At 36.0% G+C, this 16,180-nt stretch overlaps 1 protein-coding gene across 1 annotated transcript in view; it reads right to left on the bottom strand.

The window, feature by feature from the left end:
- The window catches only part of ASZ1 (ankyrin repeat, SAM and basic leucine zipper domain containing 1), a 79,269-nt gene that overhangs the window by 23,666 nt on the left and 39,423 nt on the right, over positions 1–16,180 (bottom strand). Inside the window, exons 5-10 of the mRNA XM_003407233.4 lie at positions 11,417–11,528; positions 10,769–10,903; positions 9,083–9,207; positions 8,271–8,346; positions 6,989–7,045; positions 5,743–5,852 (exon numbers count right to left, since the gene is read on the bottom strand). Coding sequence (XP_003407281.2) covers positions 5,743–5,852; positions 6,989–7,045; positions 8,271–8,346; positions 9,083–9,207; positions 10,769–10,903; positions 11,417–11,528 — 615 coding nt within the window. The remainder of the gene's footprint in view (positions 1–5,742; positions 5,853–6,988; positions 7,046–8,270; positions 8,347–9,082; positions 9,208–10,768; positions 10,904–11,416; positions 11,529–16,180) is intronic.

Raw genomic sequence — 16,180 nt, 5'->3', positions numbered from 1 at the left:
TGTATTCTTTCCATCTTCTTTTGATGCTTCCTGTGTTGTTTAATATTTTCCCTGTAGGATTCTTCAACTTCAACTTGAGGCTTGTGTTTTTTCTTCAGTTCTTTCAGCTTGAGAAATGCTGAGTGTGTTCTTCCCCTTTGGTTTTCTAACTCCAGGTCTTTGCACATTTCATTGTAAGACTTTACTTTGTCTTCTTGAGCTGCCCTTTGAAATCTTCTGTTCAGCTCTTTTACTTCATCATTTCTTCCATTTGCTTTAGCTACTCAACATTCAAGAGCATGTTTCAGAGTCTTTTCTGACATTCATTTTGGTCTTTTCTTTCTTTCCTGTCTTTTTAATGACCTCTTGTATGATGTCTTTGATGTCATTCCACAACTCGCTGGCCTTCAGTCATTAGTGTTCAATGTGTCAAATCTAGTCTTCTGATGGTCTCTAAATTCAGGTGGGATATTCTCAGGGTCATATTTTGGCTCTCAGACTTGTTAATTTTCTTCAGCTTCAACTTGAACTTACACGTGAGCAATTGATAGTCTGTTCCACAGTAGACCCTTGGCCTTGTTCTGATGGTTTTGAACTGTTCTACTGTCTTTTTCCATAGATGTAATCGATTTGATTCCTGTGTATTCCATCTGGTGAGGTCCATGTGTATAGTTGCTGTTTATGTTGGTGAAAAAAGGTATCTGTGATGAGGAAGTTGTTGGTCTTCCAAAATTTTATCATGCAATCTCAGTATCATTTCTATCACCAAGGCCATATTTTCCAACTACCGATTCTTCTTGTTTCCAACTTTTGCATTCCAATCACCAAGGCATCCTGATTGCATGTTCGATCAATTTCAGACTGCAGAAAAAGTTGGTAAAAATCTTCAATTTCTTCACCTTTGGCCTTAAGTGGTTGGTGCGAAAATTCGAATAATAGTCGTATTAACTGGTCCTCCTTGTAGGCATTCGGATATTATCCTATCACTTGCAGCATTGTACACTTCAGAATAGATCTTGAAATGTTCTTTTTCACGATGAATGCAATGCCATTCCTCTCAAATTGTCATTCCCAGCATAGCAGGATGTATGATTGTGTGATTCAAAATGCCCACCAGTCCACTTTGTCTCACTAATGCCTAGGTATCGATGTCTGCGTGTACCATTTCATTTTTGACCATTTCCAATTTTCCTAGATTCATACTTCATATATTCCACATTCTGGTTATTAATGGATGTTTGCAGCTGTTTCTTCTCACTTTCAGTCATGCCACATCTGCAGATGAAGGTCCCGAAAGCTTGACTCCATCCATGTCGTTAAGGTTGACTCTACTTTGAGGAGGTAGCTCTTCCCCAGTCTTACTTTGAGTACCTTCCAATCTGAGGGGCTCATCTTCCGGAATTATACCAGACAATGTTCCACTGCTATTAATACAGTTTTCACTGGTTAATTCTTTTCAGATGTAGACTGCCAGGTCCTTCTTCCTAGTCTGTCTTAGGCTGGAAGCTCAGCTCAGACCCCCCCACATCTGTCAATTTGTCATACTGTAGGGGGGCTTGCATGTTGCTGTGATGCTGGAAGCTATGCCACCAGTATTCAAATACCAGCAGGGTCACCCATGGTAGACAGTTACACCATAGTTAATGCAAAAGATTGACTGCTTTCTACCTAAGATTGAGAAGAAGGCAAGGATGTCTGCTACCCTTATTCTTAGTTCACACAATAGTGGAAGTTCTACCCACTACAATACACAAGAAAAAAAAGAGGCATACAGACTAGAAAAGAAGAAATACACTTGTCTCTTTTTCAGACTACATGACTGCCTATGTAGAAAATCTCCCAGAATCTACAAAAACTTCCTAGCTCTAATAAGTGCATTCAGTAAGTTCACAGGATAAGTGATCGACATGGAAAAATCAATTGTATGTGGGCCAAAATAAAAAAATGAAGTATCTACACATAAATCTAATAAAACATGTACAGGATCTGTGTAATGAAAAACTGAAAATGCTGATGAAAGAAACCAAAGAAGATCTAAAAATTGTACAATTATGTCTGTGGACTGGAAGAGTCAATGTAATAAAGATGTCAATTCTTCATAAATTAATCAAGAAGATTAATGCAAATTACTACAAAATCTCAGAGAGGTGCTTTTTAGACACAGATAATCTTATTCTAAAATGCACATGAAAAAGAAAAGGTCCTGAAATAGCCAAAACAATTCTGAAAAAGAACAAAATGAGAGGAATCACTCTTCCTGAAATAAACGCTCAATACATATATATGTATACAGTGTACATATATGTCCATATATATGTATACAGTATACATATTGTACGTGTGTGTATATATACACACATACATATATACATACACACATGTATATATGTGTATATGCGTGTGTGTATACATATACCAAAAACCAAGCCCATTACTGTCAAGTCGATTCCGACTCATAGCAACCCTGTAAGACAGAGCAGAACTGCCCCATACAGCTTCCAAGGAATGCCTGGTGGATTCGAACTGCCAAGCTTTTGGTTTACAGCTGTAGCTCTTAACCACTATACCACCAGGGTTTTCACGTATATATACATGGAGCCCTAGTGGCACTGTGGTTAAAGTGCTTGGCTACCAATCAAAAGGCTGGCAGTTCAAACCTACTAGTTGCTCCATAGAAGAAAGATGTGGTAGTCTGCTTCCATAAAGATTTACAGCCTTGGAAACCCTATGGGGCAGATCTACTCTGTCCTAAAGGGTTGCTATGAATAGACTTGACAGCAATGGGTTTAGGTTTTGGTTTATATATATAGCCAGAGTAATCCAGATGGTGTGGTAATGATGGAAAGAGACGTGTAGAGAACACAGAATATTGAACCTAGAATAGATCCACACAAATACACCCAATTAATTTTTAACAATGGATCAAAAGCAGTTTAATGGAGGTTTCATAGCTGTCTCAACAAATGGTACTGAAGCAACTGGATATCCACAGGGGGGAACAATGAACATTGACCTAAACCTCATACTTTTATAAAAACGAACTCAAATTAGATCATGAATTTTGATGTAAAATGTAACACCATAAAACTTCTAGGAAAAAAGCCTAAGAGAAATTCTTTAGGACCTAAGGCTAGGCAAAGTATTATTAAACTTGACACAAAAAGCACGATCCATAAAAAGAAAAACTGATAAACTGGGCATCATCAAAATAAAAAACTTTGCTCTGTCAAAGACCATGTTAAGAGGGAGAAAATACCAATTACTAACTGGGAGAATATATTTGCTAATCACATATCCAACAAAGGACTTGTACCTAAAAAACCCCCAAAATTCAACATTAAAAAAATCAGGGAAAAAAAAAAACCCAATCCAATAAGAAAACAAGCAAAAGACATAAAGAGACATTCCATTAAAGAGGACAGAGATGGCCAATAAGCACAAGAAAAGTTATTCAAAATCATTAGCCATCAGGGAAATACAAATAAAACCAAAGTAAGGTATTATTTACACATCTATCAGAACAGCTTTAAAAAAAGTGGTAACACCAAATGCTGGCAAGGATGCAGAAGAACTAGATCATGCACGCACTGCTGGCAGAACATAAAATGATGCTGCCATTCTGAAAATCATCCTGACCGTTTTTTAAAAAACTAAACATGGAACTATCACATGACCTAGTAATTGCCCTCTTGGGCATTTCTTCCATGGAAATGAAAACTTATTTCATGCAGAATTCTTGTACGTAATGTTCACTGCAGCTTTACTGTAATAGCCAAAAGCTAAAAAATACTCAAAGGTCCTTCAATGGGTGAATGATTAAACAAACTGTGGTATATTCATATCATGGAATACTATGGAGCAATAAAAAAGGAATAAACTATTGATATACAAAATAACAACTTGGATGAACCTTAAGGAAATTACGCACTATGAAAAAAGCCAATCTAAAAAGGATACATAGTGCATGATTCCATTTATATAACATTCATAAAATAACACCATCATAGGGACAGAGAATGGATTAGTGGTTCCCAGGGGCTAGTGAGGGGGGCGGGAATGGATCCGGTTCTAAGGGATAGAATGAGGGAGCCTTATGGTAATGGTGACCTGAAGCAACATGTGATGAAACTGCATACAGCTACACAAACACACACTAGAGAAGTGAGTAACTTCTGTGGATCGTATCAATGCCAATACTCAGGTTTGATATACTATAGTTACACAAGATGTTAATACTGGAGGAGGTTAGGTGAAGGGTGCATGGGATCTCCCTGTACATCTCTTTGCAACTTCCTGTGAACCTATAATTATTTCAAAATAAAAAGTTAAGAAAATCACTTAAGAGTTACATAATAATAAAATAAAACATTTTCATAACTGAATACTTATAATCAGTATAAGACATGTTTATAATACTGGAAATTAACTTTACATATTGATAACAATTTCATACAATAATACTAAAAATAAAGAGAGCAAGAACAACGATGAATCTGGGATACATCTCATAACATGGATGCATCTGGAGGGCATTATTCTGAGTGAAATGTCAATCACAAAAGGAGAAATATTGTATGAGACCATGACTGTAAAAACTCATGACTGGGCTGAGGGCTACGGGGACCGTGGTCTCGGGGACATCTAGCTCAACTGGCATAACATAGTTTATGAAGAAAATGTTCCACATTCTACTGTGGTGAGTAGCGTCTTGGGTTTTAAAAACCCGTGAGCGGCCATCTAGGATACTCCACTGGTCTTGCCCCTTTGGGAACAAAGGAGAATGAAGAAAACTAAAGGCACAAGGGAAAGATCAGTCCAAAGGACTAACGGACCACATCTACCACGGCCTCTACCAGACTGAGTCCAGTACAACTAGATGGTGCCCGGCTACCACCACTGACTGCTCTGACAGGGATCACAAGACAGGGTCCCAGAGAGAGCTGGTGAAAAATGTAGAAAAAAATTTTAACTCAAAAAGAAGGACCAGACTTGCTGGCCTAACAGAGTCTGGAGAAACCCTAAGAGTATGGCCCCCGGCGCCCATCCGGTCAGTAATGAAGTCACTCCTAAGGTTTACCCTTCAGCCAAAGACAGGACAGGCCCATGAAACAAACAAGACTAAAGGTGCACACCAGCCCTGGGGCAAGGACTAGAAGGCAGGAAGGGACAGGAAAGCTGGTAATAGGGAACCTAAGGTTGAGAAGGGAGTGTTGACATGTCGTGGGATGGTTAACCAACGTCATAAAATAGTATCTGTACTGTTTAATGAGAAACTAGTTTGTTTTGTAAACCTTCACCTAAAGTACAATAAAAATAATAAATAAAGAGAGCAGAGTTACATAAGAAATGCTTTCTTACTGCCCTAAGCAAAAATATTACTTTTAATTTTCTATTTAACACATAAAATGATATAAAGAGAATAAAATCTATGGTACGAAGACGGAATCTCTTACATAGTTCAATTTAGTAAGTAAAATGCAAGGAAAAAAATGTTTCCATGTGAGTTGACAAGGGGAACCATTTTGCTTCAAAATAATGCATCATAAAATAATTTCATAATAATTGTTAACTGATAAAAATGACTTCATAAAAATTGACTTTATAAAGTATACCTCATTTTAGAACATGGTATATTGCAAAATGAGTTGTCCATTTCTATGGGAAAATGATGGTAGCAAGTAAAATGACTCTAATGATCAAAATTAAACTAAGAAAAAGAGCAGCTTGTTTTAAACCGCTATTAATGTAAATCGGTGATTTTACCTGATTTCCAACTTTGCCACTTCAGGAAGCTCTCCGAATTTTATCTCTTCTACTGCTAACTCTTTAAGAGCAGCCAGAATTTTCTGCTGATCTCTACTGGCAATTCCATTCTATACAGAAAACGAATTTAAAGTGCATTAAGACAGTTATACTTGAATTATTTAATATTCAAAATTACTAAACAAGTTTTCTGTTTAATTTACATCTTGAAAAAGTAGATACATATTGGAAAAATAACAAACATGAAAAAGTATATGGTATGCCTTTAACCATGATGGACAAGGTTACATTATTAAAATATTTAGTGACTACAGTTAATTATTTGCAATAAATACAAATTATGATAGACTATAAAAACCAAATACTAGATTTTAATTTATAAATCTTTCAAAAACCCACAGTACAATAATTTTTCCTTCAAACTATTATCAGTGACAAGTGAGAATTAAGCCTTATTTTTGTCTCTATTCGACTTTTAGTATTAAACTAAAATTTCTACCCTAGATTTAGCTAATACAGTTACTTTTTTAGTAATACTGAATATTTAAGTTTCCAATGCGCTCATGCAGCAAGATCGTTACTTTTTAGATATCATATTTATCAAAGTATCTCTAACCCTTCCAACAGCTATTTCTGAATTGTTGCTTTATTTATTAGATGACAAAATAATAGGTTTTGATAATTTTTGGGAATGGAGCAAAGCAAGACACATGTTCATACCCACATACATAAAAAACCACCTCTTAATTCTAAGTTGCCTACTGTTTTACAAATCTATTTCACATTTAGGAATGAAGTACCAGTTTTAGTTGAGATATCATGACAATCTGAATAAAGATAAAAATAAAAATTTAACTCTAAGTCCTTAAATATTCTTAAAGTAACTTAATACTACAACAGAACAATGAGATATGGTTATCCATAATCAAGAACCTAGTAAAAGATTAATCAAAGTCTGTGGCTCTAGGATTTTTAAGAGAAAATAAAAGGATCCACAATTAAAACAGCATGAAAGAATATGTCTGAAGTTTTTGAAACTGATACCACCCCACTGCCTTCCAGTGGATTCTGACTCATAGTGACTCTACAGGACAGAGCAGATTTACAAGGCTGCAAATCTTTACAGAAGCAGACTGCTACCATCTTTCTCCTGCAGAGTGGCTGGTGGGTTTGAATGCTGACTTTTCAGTCAGCAGCCAAGCACTGAACCACTGTATCTCCAAGGCTCCTTAAAATTGATACTAACCTTTGAAAATTCATCTTTTCTCATGGTCAAAAGGTGTCTTAAAGATATATCCCTTTCCTGTAGAAAAGGGAAAAAAAAATACCACTTTTCAGTATAAATAAAGTAGCAGAAGGGAAGTAAGGCCAGGATACATAAGTCAGTTATATGTTCCACTCTTGACTTCCAACTGTCTAGAGGAGTTAGGATACACAGATATAGAAGTACACCACTAGGTAATTAGTAATGAGTGTCACAGTACCTATATTCACCTAAGAAAGCGTAAACATAACTAGTTTTCCAGATTCAAAGAAAATAATTATAATTTATATTTGCTTACAAAAATAAAAGCAGTTTGATAGTTTGATGGAAATTGTTTTATGAATATTTTAAATTTCTAACTGTATCAAATCAAACCATCAGTAACATCTATTTTACTCAATATTTCTCAAATAGGAAGAACTTTCAAGGTTGTACAATGCATTTCAATTCAGAAGTACCTAAATAGAATGTACATATCCTGAGGAGAGCCTGTCTTAAGTCAATGGTACTTTAGTGTGCCAGTATCCCCATCTAGCTGATCAAAATTATCATCTACAGAAACCACATACTGTATGCTTAAAACATGCAGATAATGCTCGGGATATGACCTAATTAAATCTTCTTAACAACCCTACACTACATGTTATCATCCTTACGAAAAAAAAAGATGTTAAAGTAACGTATCATTTAATAATCACTGGAGTCAGAATCTGGTAATATGGTTGTCCAGTTTAAAATCAGGCTTCTCCTAATATTCTCTACAGGAAAATCAGGAACTAGAAAAACAAACTATGGACTTAGACAGACAAGGAGGAATTCTATGAATTATTAGGCAGTGGGTAAAACTGTTTAAAAACCTATTGCCATCTGGTGGGTTCTAACTCATAGCAACCCTAAAGGAAAGAGTAGAACTGCTCCACTGGCTTCCAAGGTTGTAATCTTTATAAACGCAGACTACCACATCTTTCTTCTGCAGAGTGGATGGTGGGCTCGAACTGCTGACCTTTCAGTTAGCAGCCATATGCTTAACCACTGCACCACCAGGGCTCCTAAAACTGCTTAATCCAACCATCTTCTAAGTATACGCAAATTTTGGGAACAAATTTAGAAATGCTTATTACACATTTAAAACGGGGTGTACTACAAATTACAGAGGAAAGTGCAACTGACACTCATTCACAGGCATGCTTATAAGTTAAAATGTAATGTTACACTAACAAACATATATACACAACTAACTGTAAGTTATCATATGGAATCTTACCTTTAATAAATCTGTCATGTGTTCAAGTCCAAGACCATATAAAAATATTTCCAGATCTCCAAATGCTGCATATGAACTATGAATATTTATAGAACAGAACAATATACATACATATACTTAGGTTTCAGAGAGAGAATAAGAATGAGTAAGAATGAATCCATGCAGAATACATTTGCAAATTTACATATCAGATTTATGCTGTATCAAATGAGCAAGTTTTCTTGAGTGAAGATACAAGAGAGAAAACGGCAATGATAAAATGCAGCTTATCTTTCCTAAGAATGATAGTATTTGCTAGTATGTATTTGTTGCGAGATATCTGCACACAAAAAAATGTTTTTAATTGAAATAAGTGAAAATTAAGTAATTTTAAATGTGGGTAAGTACAGAACAGTTTTGTGGCCATATAATTCACAATTGTGTTTGGGGAAAGAAATACATTTTTAATTTTAGCTTATAAAAGCAGAAATGTGCTAAAAAGAATTAGAAAGCAAGATGCAATACAGTTTGAACACTAACATAAATACAATCTTAGAACCTTTCAGGAATAAATTTTATTGTTAATGTGTTTTATTTAAAATAAAGTTTACACTTAAAGTCAAAAGTTATTCTCATTAGTATTAGCTATTCGCATAAATATAACTCTTCTAACATTCTGGAGAACAGAGTACTTAAAATCCTGACATTTCTAAGTAATATTAAAAAATGTCGTTTAAAATACTTTTAGCTAAGTCACCCCATTTATTATAAGTAATAAGAACATGCACAAATTTTACTCATTTGTAGGTATTCGTGAACTAAAATGTTGTTACCTAAATATATAATCTTTTTCTTTATCAGAATCTGTCATCAATAGTTTACAAATAGTCTCCTCTTTAGTTAGTTGTTGAAGCTTTCCTTCCAACGGATTTAATGTCAAAGAAAGTAAACTGAAGATCTGAAAAAGTTAAGCCATTCGAATGCTTAATATTATTATGTACTATCACTTCCACTTAAAAGAAACTGAGCGTGTGATTATGTCAACAAAGGAAATTTTAGCAAGGTAAGACAATAAATGCCTTTACACCTGAGAACAACTTTTATAAAATCAAATAAATATTTCCTTGACCTAAAATAATAATCAGAAATAAAAATTAAAGGAAGACAATAATTAACAAAACTGTCAGCAAGACATAAAACAAAAAATTCCATTTTTACGAGTTAAAGATGAAATTCTGAGTCTGTTCTTAAAATACACTGTGGTCAGCAAGGAGGAAGTCCTAAGCACACCTAAAGGTATGCAAATGTATACAACTGTACACAAATGTATATAAATCCCAACTCTACACCTTAAAGAGACATTTGGTGACATTCCTTACTTTTAAAGCCTAACTGCTTAGGAAGTCATGGTATGTCACATCAAATAAAATGTAAATGTAATCGGTCAAAATACAAGATCAAATCTCACTTTAAGAAATGACGATGCCTTAAAATATTTAACCTTTGATATTCACAAATTTCTTGTTACGTCAAACTTGGTGTCATCTACCCTAAATTTAACAATGTAGTAAACCAATTATAGGTTTTCAAATTTTCAAAGGTTAGGAGAAAAACTAAATTTCTTTTAAAAGTTTCACAGAGCTTTGGCGATTAACATTTACTCTAGAATAATTTTGGAAATGTAGATTTTACTTGGAAAATGATCATATATTTATCAGATTGCTTAAAAAAGTTTTTCACATGCTGTGTAAGTGGTGGGGTCTAATGATATATGATGACCCCTTCTGGAATGTCACTTCAAATTCAGAAACCCGGTTTCAGAAAATCTTGAGCTACATAACTTGGTTTTAAGATTGTACTACATTTGATTCTAGTTGAGAAATTACAGACCTTTGACCAAAAGCTCTAATGTTCAGACCCAATGTTTTAACAATAATCTAATGAATGGCAAATATTTGCTACTGACTTTAACTTTTGAATGACAATAGTTCACATAACCAAAGTTGTTATCACTTAATCATTTGCCTTGTTACATATTTAAGAAGTAATATGGCTTGAAAAATTTTATTATTAACTTGTCCAATATCTACAAATTAAAATTACAAAACAATGCTTCAATTATATGTTCAAATTTTAACATTTTACTAGCTTTCTCAGTATGCTAATATTTAAAAATTGGGGCCAGTTTCAAATGTTTAAACAAATAAATAGCATGTAACAATTTATTTCTAGGGCCAGAATAAAACTTTTTTACCCTCGTTATATAACCTTTGCATTAAAAAAAAAAAAAAAAATTTTGCATTACCACGTTATAAATGCCTGTTTATTTAGTAAAAGACGAGTACCATAAAAAAAAAATAAAGTTTTTATCACCTGGCAGGAGGAAAAAGATTGTACCTATTTAAACATTTAATAATAGCCAGATACATTATTATTTCACTTGTGAGTTTTAACAAGATAATACCAAGGTTCTACAAATGATAATGTAACATGCCATAGAAAAATATATAGAAGGATACCTCTGGATGTTTATTTTTATTTGCAACCTCACTTGGTGTCTTTCCATCTTTGGTTTGTAGCATTTTATTAGCTCCAAGTTCAAGCAACTTCAAAACAACATTTTTATGACCCTGACGTGCTGCCCATGTTAAAGCCTACGATTGGGGGAAAAACAACGTTTAAAGAGAGGGAGTGTGTATGAGACAGAGAAGGAAAGTTTTCAGCTGTATTTGTGGCACAACAAAAAACTAAACATGGTTAATTAATAAATGGAATAATGCAATCTCTTCATTTCACAATATAATGTGAAATATACATAATTCCAAAGTTTAATTGCAAAGTAGCCTGTCAGTGCTGATTTTATAAAACCAAATGTTTTATAGTCAAATGATGTTATACTAATCGTTGAGGTTTTTTTTTACAAAAAAGAATTCTTATGTACATTCTAGCCCAGGCTTTGTAGTTACAGCTTCTTTTGTCAGGATTGAGGAGCCAGGGAGTCAGATAATTCTCTTCTCCTATCTCAGCTGTGCTTCTCTTCACCAAAAGAACAATTATAGCCCTGTCTTTCTATCCTTACTACTACAGAAGATTCGTTTTGTGAATTACTGATCACGAGACACCTATGTCTTAGAAACGAAAGAGGGACAGCGTAAAGTGGTTCTCACAGTGTAACCGTTCTCATCCTGGGCGTTAACTTCCGCTCCCTGAGCAACAAGAAGAGCAACCACCTGAGGGTGACCGTCTCGTGCAGCATACATGATCGGGGTCATAAGTCTCCTGAGGAGGAGGAAAAAAGAAACATCTGTGTTAACGTTTCCATTAACAGCCACTCAACTTCATTAATTTAACCATACACATTACCTCAGTGTTGCTTTGACAGCAATGAAAAAGAAATGAAAGCTTACAATAAATCAGGTGATTTAAAAACCCCATCTCTCAGCTAATAAGTAAACGTAGAAGAGATGATACTAAAGTATTGAATGCTTACATAGCACCCTCTAGTGAAGAAATGTGTAAAAAAAATCACGAAATAAGCCAGGTTTTCATATGGCGTTTTATAACTTTACATATTCACCTAGAAAAATATCAGAGTACCAACACGATGCTCATGCCAGAATAATGAATGACACAAGTAAGTCCCTACTCTCACAGGCTTTGCTCATACTAAATGCTTCCTACATTTTATTTAGTGCTGTCTCTGAAATTAAAAAAAAAATGAAATGTAAAATTCTCTTACTTCTTAATGTAGTCTATTCAGATTCTACTTAAGTTTGGGTCTGAAAAATTTTACCCTGACTGGGAGTCTCTCTCAGTCAAGAAACAGATCAGCCCAATAGTTTAACCAGTCTAATATTCTCAGTTTGTCTCTGAGAGCATTTTCTAAGACAGCATACTGATTTCTGTCTAGTATATCCTATTTCATATTTACTGTAATCTACTTCTGGGAGTTTGTCAGCTTCTGGACCTATTCCGAATGTCTTAGGCTGGGTTCTCTAGAGGAGCAAAACCAATGAAATATATATATATATATATATATATACACACACGAACATACAGAGAGAGAGAGATTTATTTCAAGGAAATAGCTCACACAGTGGTGGAGACTGGCAAATTCTAAATCCATGGGTCAGGCATCAGGCTAGGGGCTTCTCCTGACTCATGTGGCTGCAGGGGTGATGACTTCAAAATTGGCATGTCACACAGTAGGCTGCTGGCTCATGGGGCTGTGTGAGCTGGCAAATCCCCAAATCTTCAGGTCAGACAGCAAGTTTCTGGCTCACGTCCCAAGAACCGGGGGTCAGAGGCTGACGAGTCAGACACAGGATCGAGAGAGGGCAAGCTTTGCCAGAACATCCACATACACTGGATGTAGGCTATACCCCCAAGGAAATGCCCCTTTCAAATGACTGGCTGCTCACATCGGATCACAAATTGGAGTATCTGCCAAACCACTGAGAATCATGGCCTAGCCAAGTTGACACATAACCTTAACCGTCATACTGAAGAGCACCAGAAAGATTCTATCAGTTCTACTGGGGCTGATCTTGGTCTGTTTTAAAGGAGGTCTGGGATTCTGAGCTCAAACTTCCTGAGTCATCCCCAGTATACGACTTATAGACAAAGAACTTAAGAACAACAAATTAAATAATTTCAAAATTCTCTGTTTTTATCTCACTAAGGAAACTCAAGTTAGTTACTCACATTATAACTATCTATAGACAATTTCGTTTTTCTATGAATATGATCACTTTTTTTATAGACAATTTCATTTTTCTATAGTCTATATAAAGTATATCCTGAATATGATCACTTCACACCAATGTCTTTAGCACAAAAAGATTCACACAATTATGTCTTTTCTATTTCCTAGTGTATTATATTTTTTTTATTTTGTTGTTAAGAATATACACAGCAAAACGTACACCAATTCAACCGTTTTTACACGTACAATACGGTAACACTGATTATTCCCTAGTATATTATAATTTCAATGTTTGATGTGAAATATGTTAAGGTAGCTGTAAAGCACTGCATCTTCTACCATGAATATTTCCTACATAGTGGCTCTATCAGATAAACAATCGTCATGAGGTAAAGAATGAATATCCTGGACAATATAAGCAAACATACAAAAAATATAAAACCAAAAACTCACTGCTGTCAAGTCAATTCCAACCCATAGTAGCCCTAAGAACAGAGCAGAACTACCCCACAGGGTTTCCAAGGCTGTAAATCTTTACAGAAGCAGACTGCCGTATCTTTCTCCCGTGGAGTGGCTGGTAGGTTCAAACTGCTGACCTTTAGGTTAGCAGCTGAACGCTTTAACCACTGTGCCATCAGGGCAGAAAAAATTATCTAAGTAAACTAATTATCCAGATGGTTAACACCTAAATCAATTCTTGATGTCTGTCCTCCATCCCACTTGTCTTAGGCTGGGTTCTCTAGAGAAGCAAAACCAGTAATGCGTGTAACAGAGAGAGATTTATATTAAAGAAACAGCTCACACAATTGTAGGGGTTGGAACGTCTCAAGTCCTTGGATCAGGATAGAGTCCTTTCCCAATTCACGGAGCTGTAGAAGCTGGTGAACCCAAGATGAGCAGGTTGGAGAGAAGGGATCCCACTCACAGGTTGTGACGGTGGAGGAATCCCCAAGGTCGGCAGGCAAGACCGCAAGGTTTCTCCTGAGTCACTTAGCTGCAGGTGCCAGGAAACCCAAGATAGGCAGGTCAGGGAGCATGACTCTTGCTCACAGGTCGTGAAGATTGGCGAATCCCAAGATGGACAGGTAAGCTGCTAGCTCAAGGCCCAAGAACCAGAGGTCAGACGAGACAGCTGCTGGATTCAGAACAAGCCAACAACCTTTGCAAAGCGAGCAGGAAGGTAGCAGGCAGCAGAAGGCAGACAGATGAAGGCTGAGGGGGCGATGAGCCACCAAAGGCCCCGCCCCCCACAGGTACCACTCAGCAGATTCCATCATGGGGGTGATTACATATCATATTTCAACAGGGGAGTGATCACAACATTATATAACTGTCAAAACACTGAGAATCACAGCCCAGCCAAGTTAACACACAATCTTAACCATCACAGTCCACCCCTTGTCAACTTTGCATCTGTACACATCTCCCCAAGCCATACATAATCTCTGAATAAACACAATTACAAAGTAATACTTGCACCTACCATGATACAACTAACACACGTAAACAAAAAATGCACTAGCCCTGTTTACATCTTGTATTTGGCCAAAGGGTGGAATGTCATGGATTGAATTATGTCCTCCCAAAAATGTGTGTATCAACTTGCTTAGGCCATGATTCCCAGTATTCTGTGGTTGTCCTCTATTCTGTGATTTAAATTTTGTGTTAAAATGATTAGGGTGGGATTGTAACACCACCCTTACCTAGGTCACATCCCTGATCCAATGTAAAGGGAGTTTCCCTGGGGTGTGGCCTGCACCACCTTTTATCTCTCAAGAGGTAAAAGGAAAGGGAATCTAGCAGAGAGCTGGGGACCTCATACCACCATGAAAGTAGCACCAGGAGCAGAGCACATCCTCTGGACCAGGGGTCACTGTGCCTGAGAAGCTCCTCAACCATGGGAAGATTGAGGACAAGGACCTTCCTTCAGAGCCGACTGAGAGAGAAAGCTTTCCCCTGGAGCTGATGGCTTGAATTTGGACTTTCTGTCTACTTTACTGTGAGAATAAACTCCTCTTTGTTAAAGCCACCTACTTGTGGTATTTCTGTTATAGCACCACTAGATGACTAAGACACCATTCTTCCCACAACAGTCCGTATATACTCCCAATCTTCCCTATTTCATGAGGCCGCCATTAACCACATTGCTCAGGCCCAAGCATCAGTCATGACTATTCTTGTTATCACTCCATGTGCAAGCCACCAACAGGTTCTATTGGCTCTATCTTCATAATATATTCTGAATTTGACCACTTCTCATCACCTCGCTAGCCACTGAAGTAGTCCAAGTCATCATTACCTTTCTCTGACTTATATTATTACAACTGTCTTCTTGCTTCTACTTTTGGCCCCTTATAGTTTATTCTCTTTGTAAGCATCAAGGTCTTTCCTCTCTGGGACTGTGGAAGTGCTATTCCCTTCACCTTTCCCCAGATCTTTATATTGCTTATTCTTTCACTTTATTCAGATCCTTAGTAAAGGGAGAAGATCAATAAAACTGATAAATCTCTCACCAGACTGATTGGGACAAAGAGAAGACACAAATTACTAGTATCAGGAGTGAGGAAAGTGACATCAGTACACAGTCTCCAGATTTTAAAAGTATAAGGGAATATTATGAACAAAATTCAACCCAATAAATTCAACAACTAAATGAAATGGATAAATTTCTTGAAGATGCAAACTACCAAAGCTCACTCAAGAAGAAATAAATAACCTGAAAAGCCCTATATTTATTAAAGAAATTGAATCAGCAATTGAAAACCTTTCCACTAAGAAAACAACAGGCCCAGATGGGTTCATTGGTGAATTTTACAAGACAGTTAATAAAGAAACTTATTGAATTCTACACAAACTCTTCCAGAAAACTGAAAAGGAGGAAATGCTTTCCAACTCATTCTATGAGGCCAGAATTACTCTAATACCAAATCAGAGAAAGATGTTTTTTGGGGTGAAGAAGACTACAGATCAATGATCTTCACTGAACACGAGTGCAAACATTCTGAAGAAAGTTCAGCAAACAGAATCTAACAACATATAATACATATGACCAATTGCAGTGATTTCAGGAATGCACGGTTGGTTTGACATTCAAAAGTCATTCAATAAAATATACCATATTAACAAACTAAAAATGAAAAGCCATATGATTTTCTCAATAAATGCAGAACAAGTATTTGACAAAATCTAACATCAATTTATGATATTAAAAAACAAAACAAAACAA

Source organism: Loxodonta africana, chromosome 8, assembly GCF_030014295.1.
Source record: "Loxodonta africana isolate mLoxAfr1 chromosome 8, mLoxAfr1.hap2, whole genome shotgun sequence".
Classification (NCBI taxonomy): Eukaryota; Metazoa; Chordata; class Mammalia; order Proboscidea; family Elephantidae; genus Loxodonta; species Loxodonta africana.
Note: the sequence above shows the minus strand (reverse complement) of the source record. Positions and strands in the feature narration are given on the sequence as shown.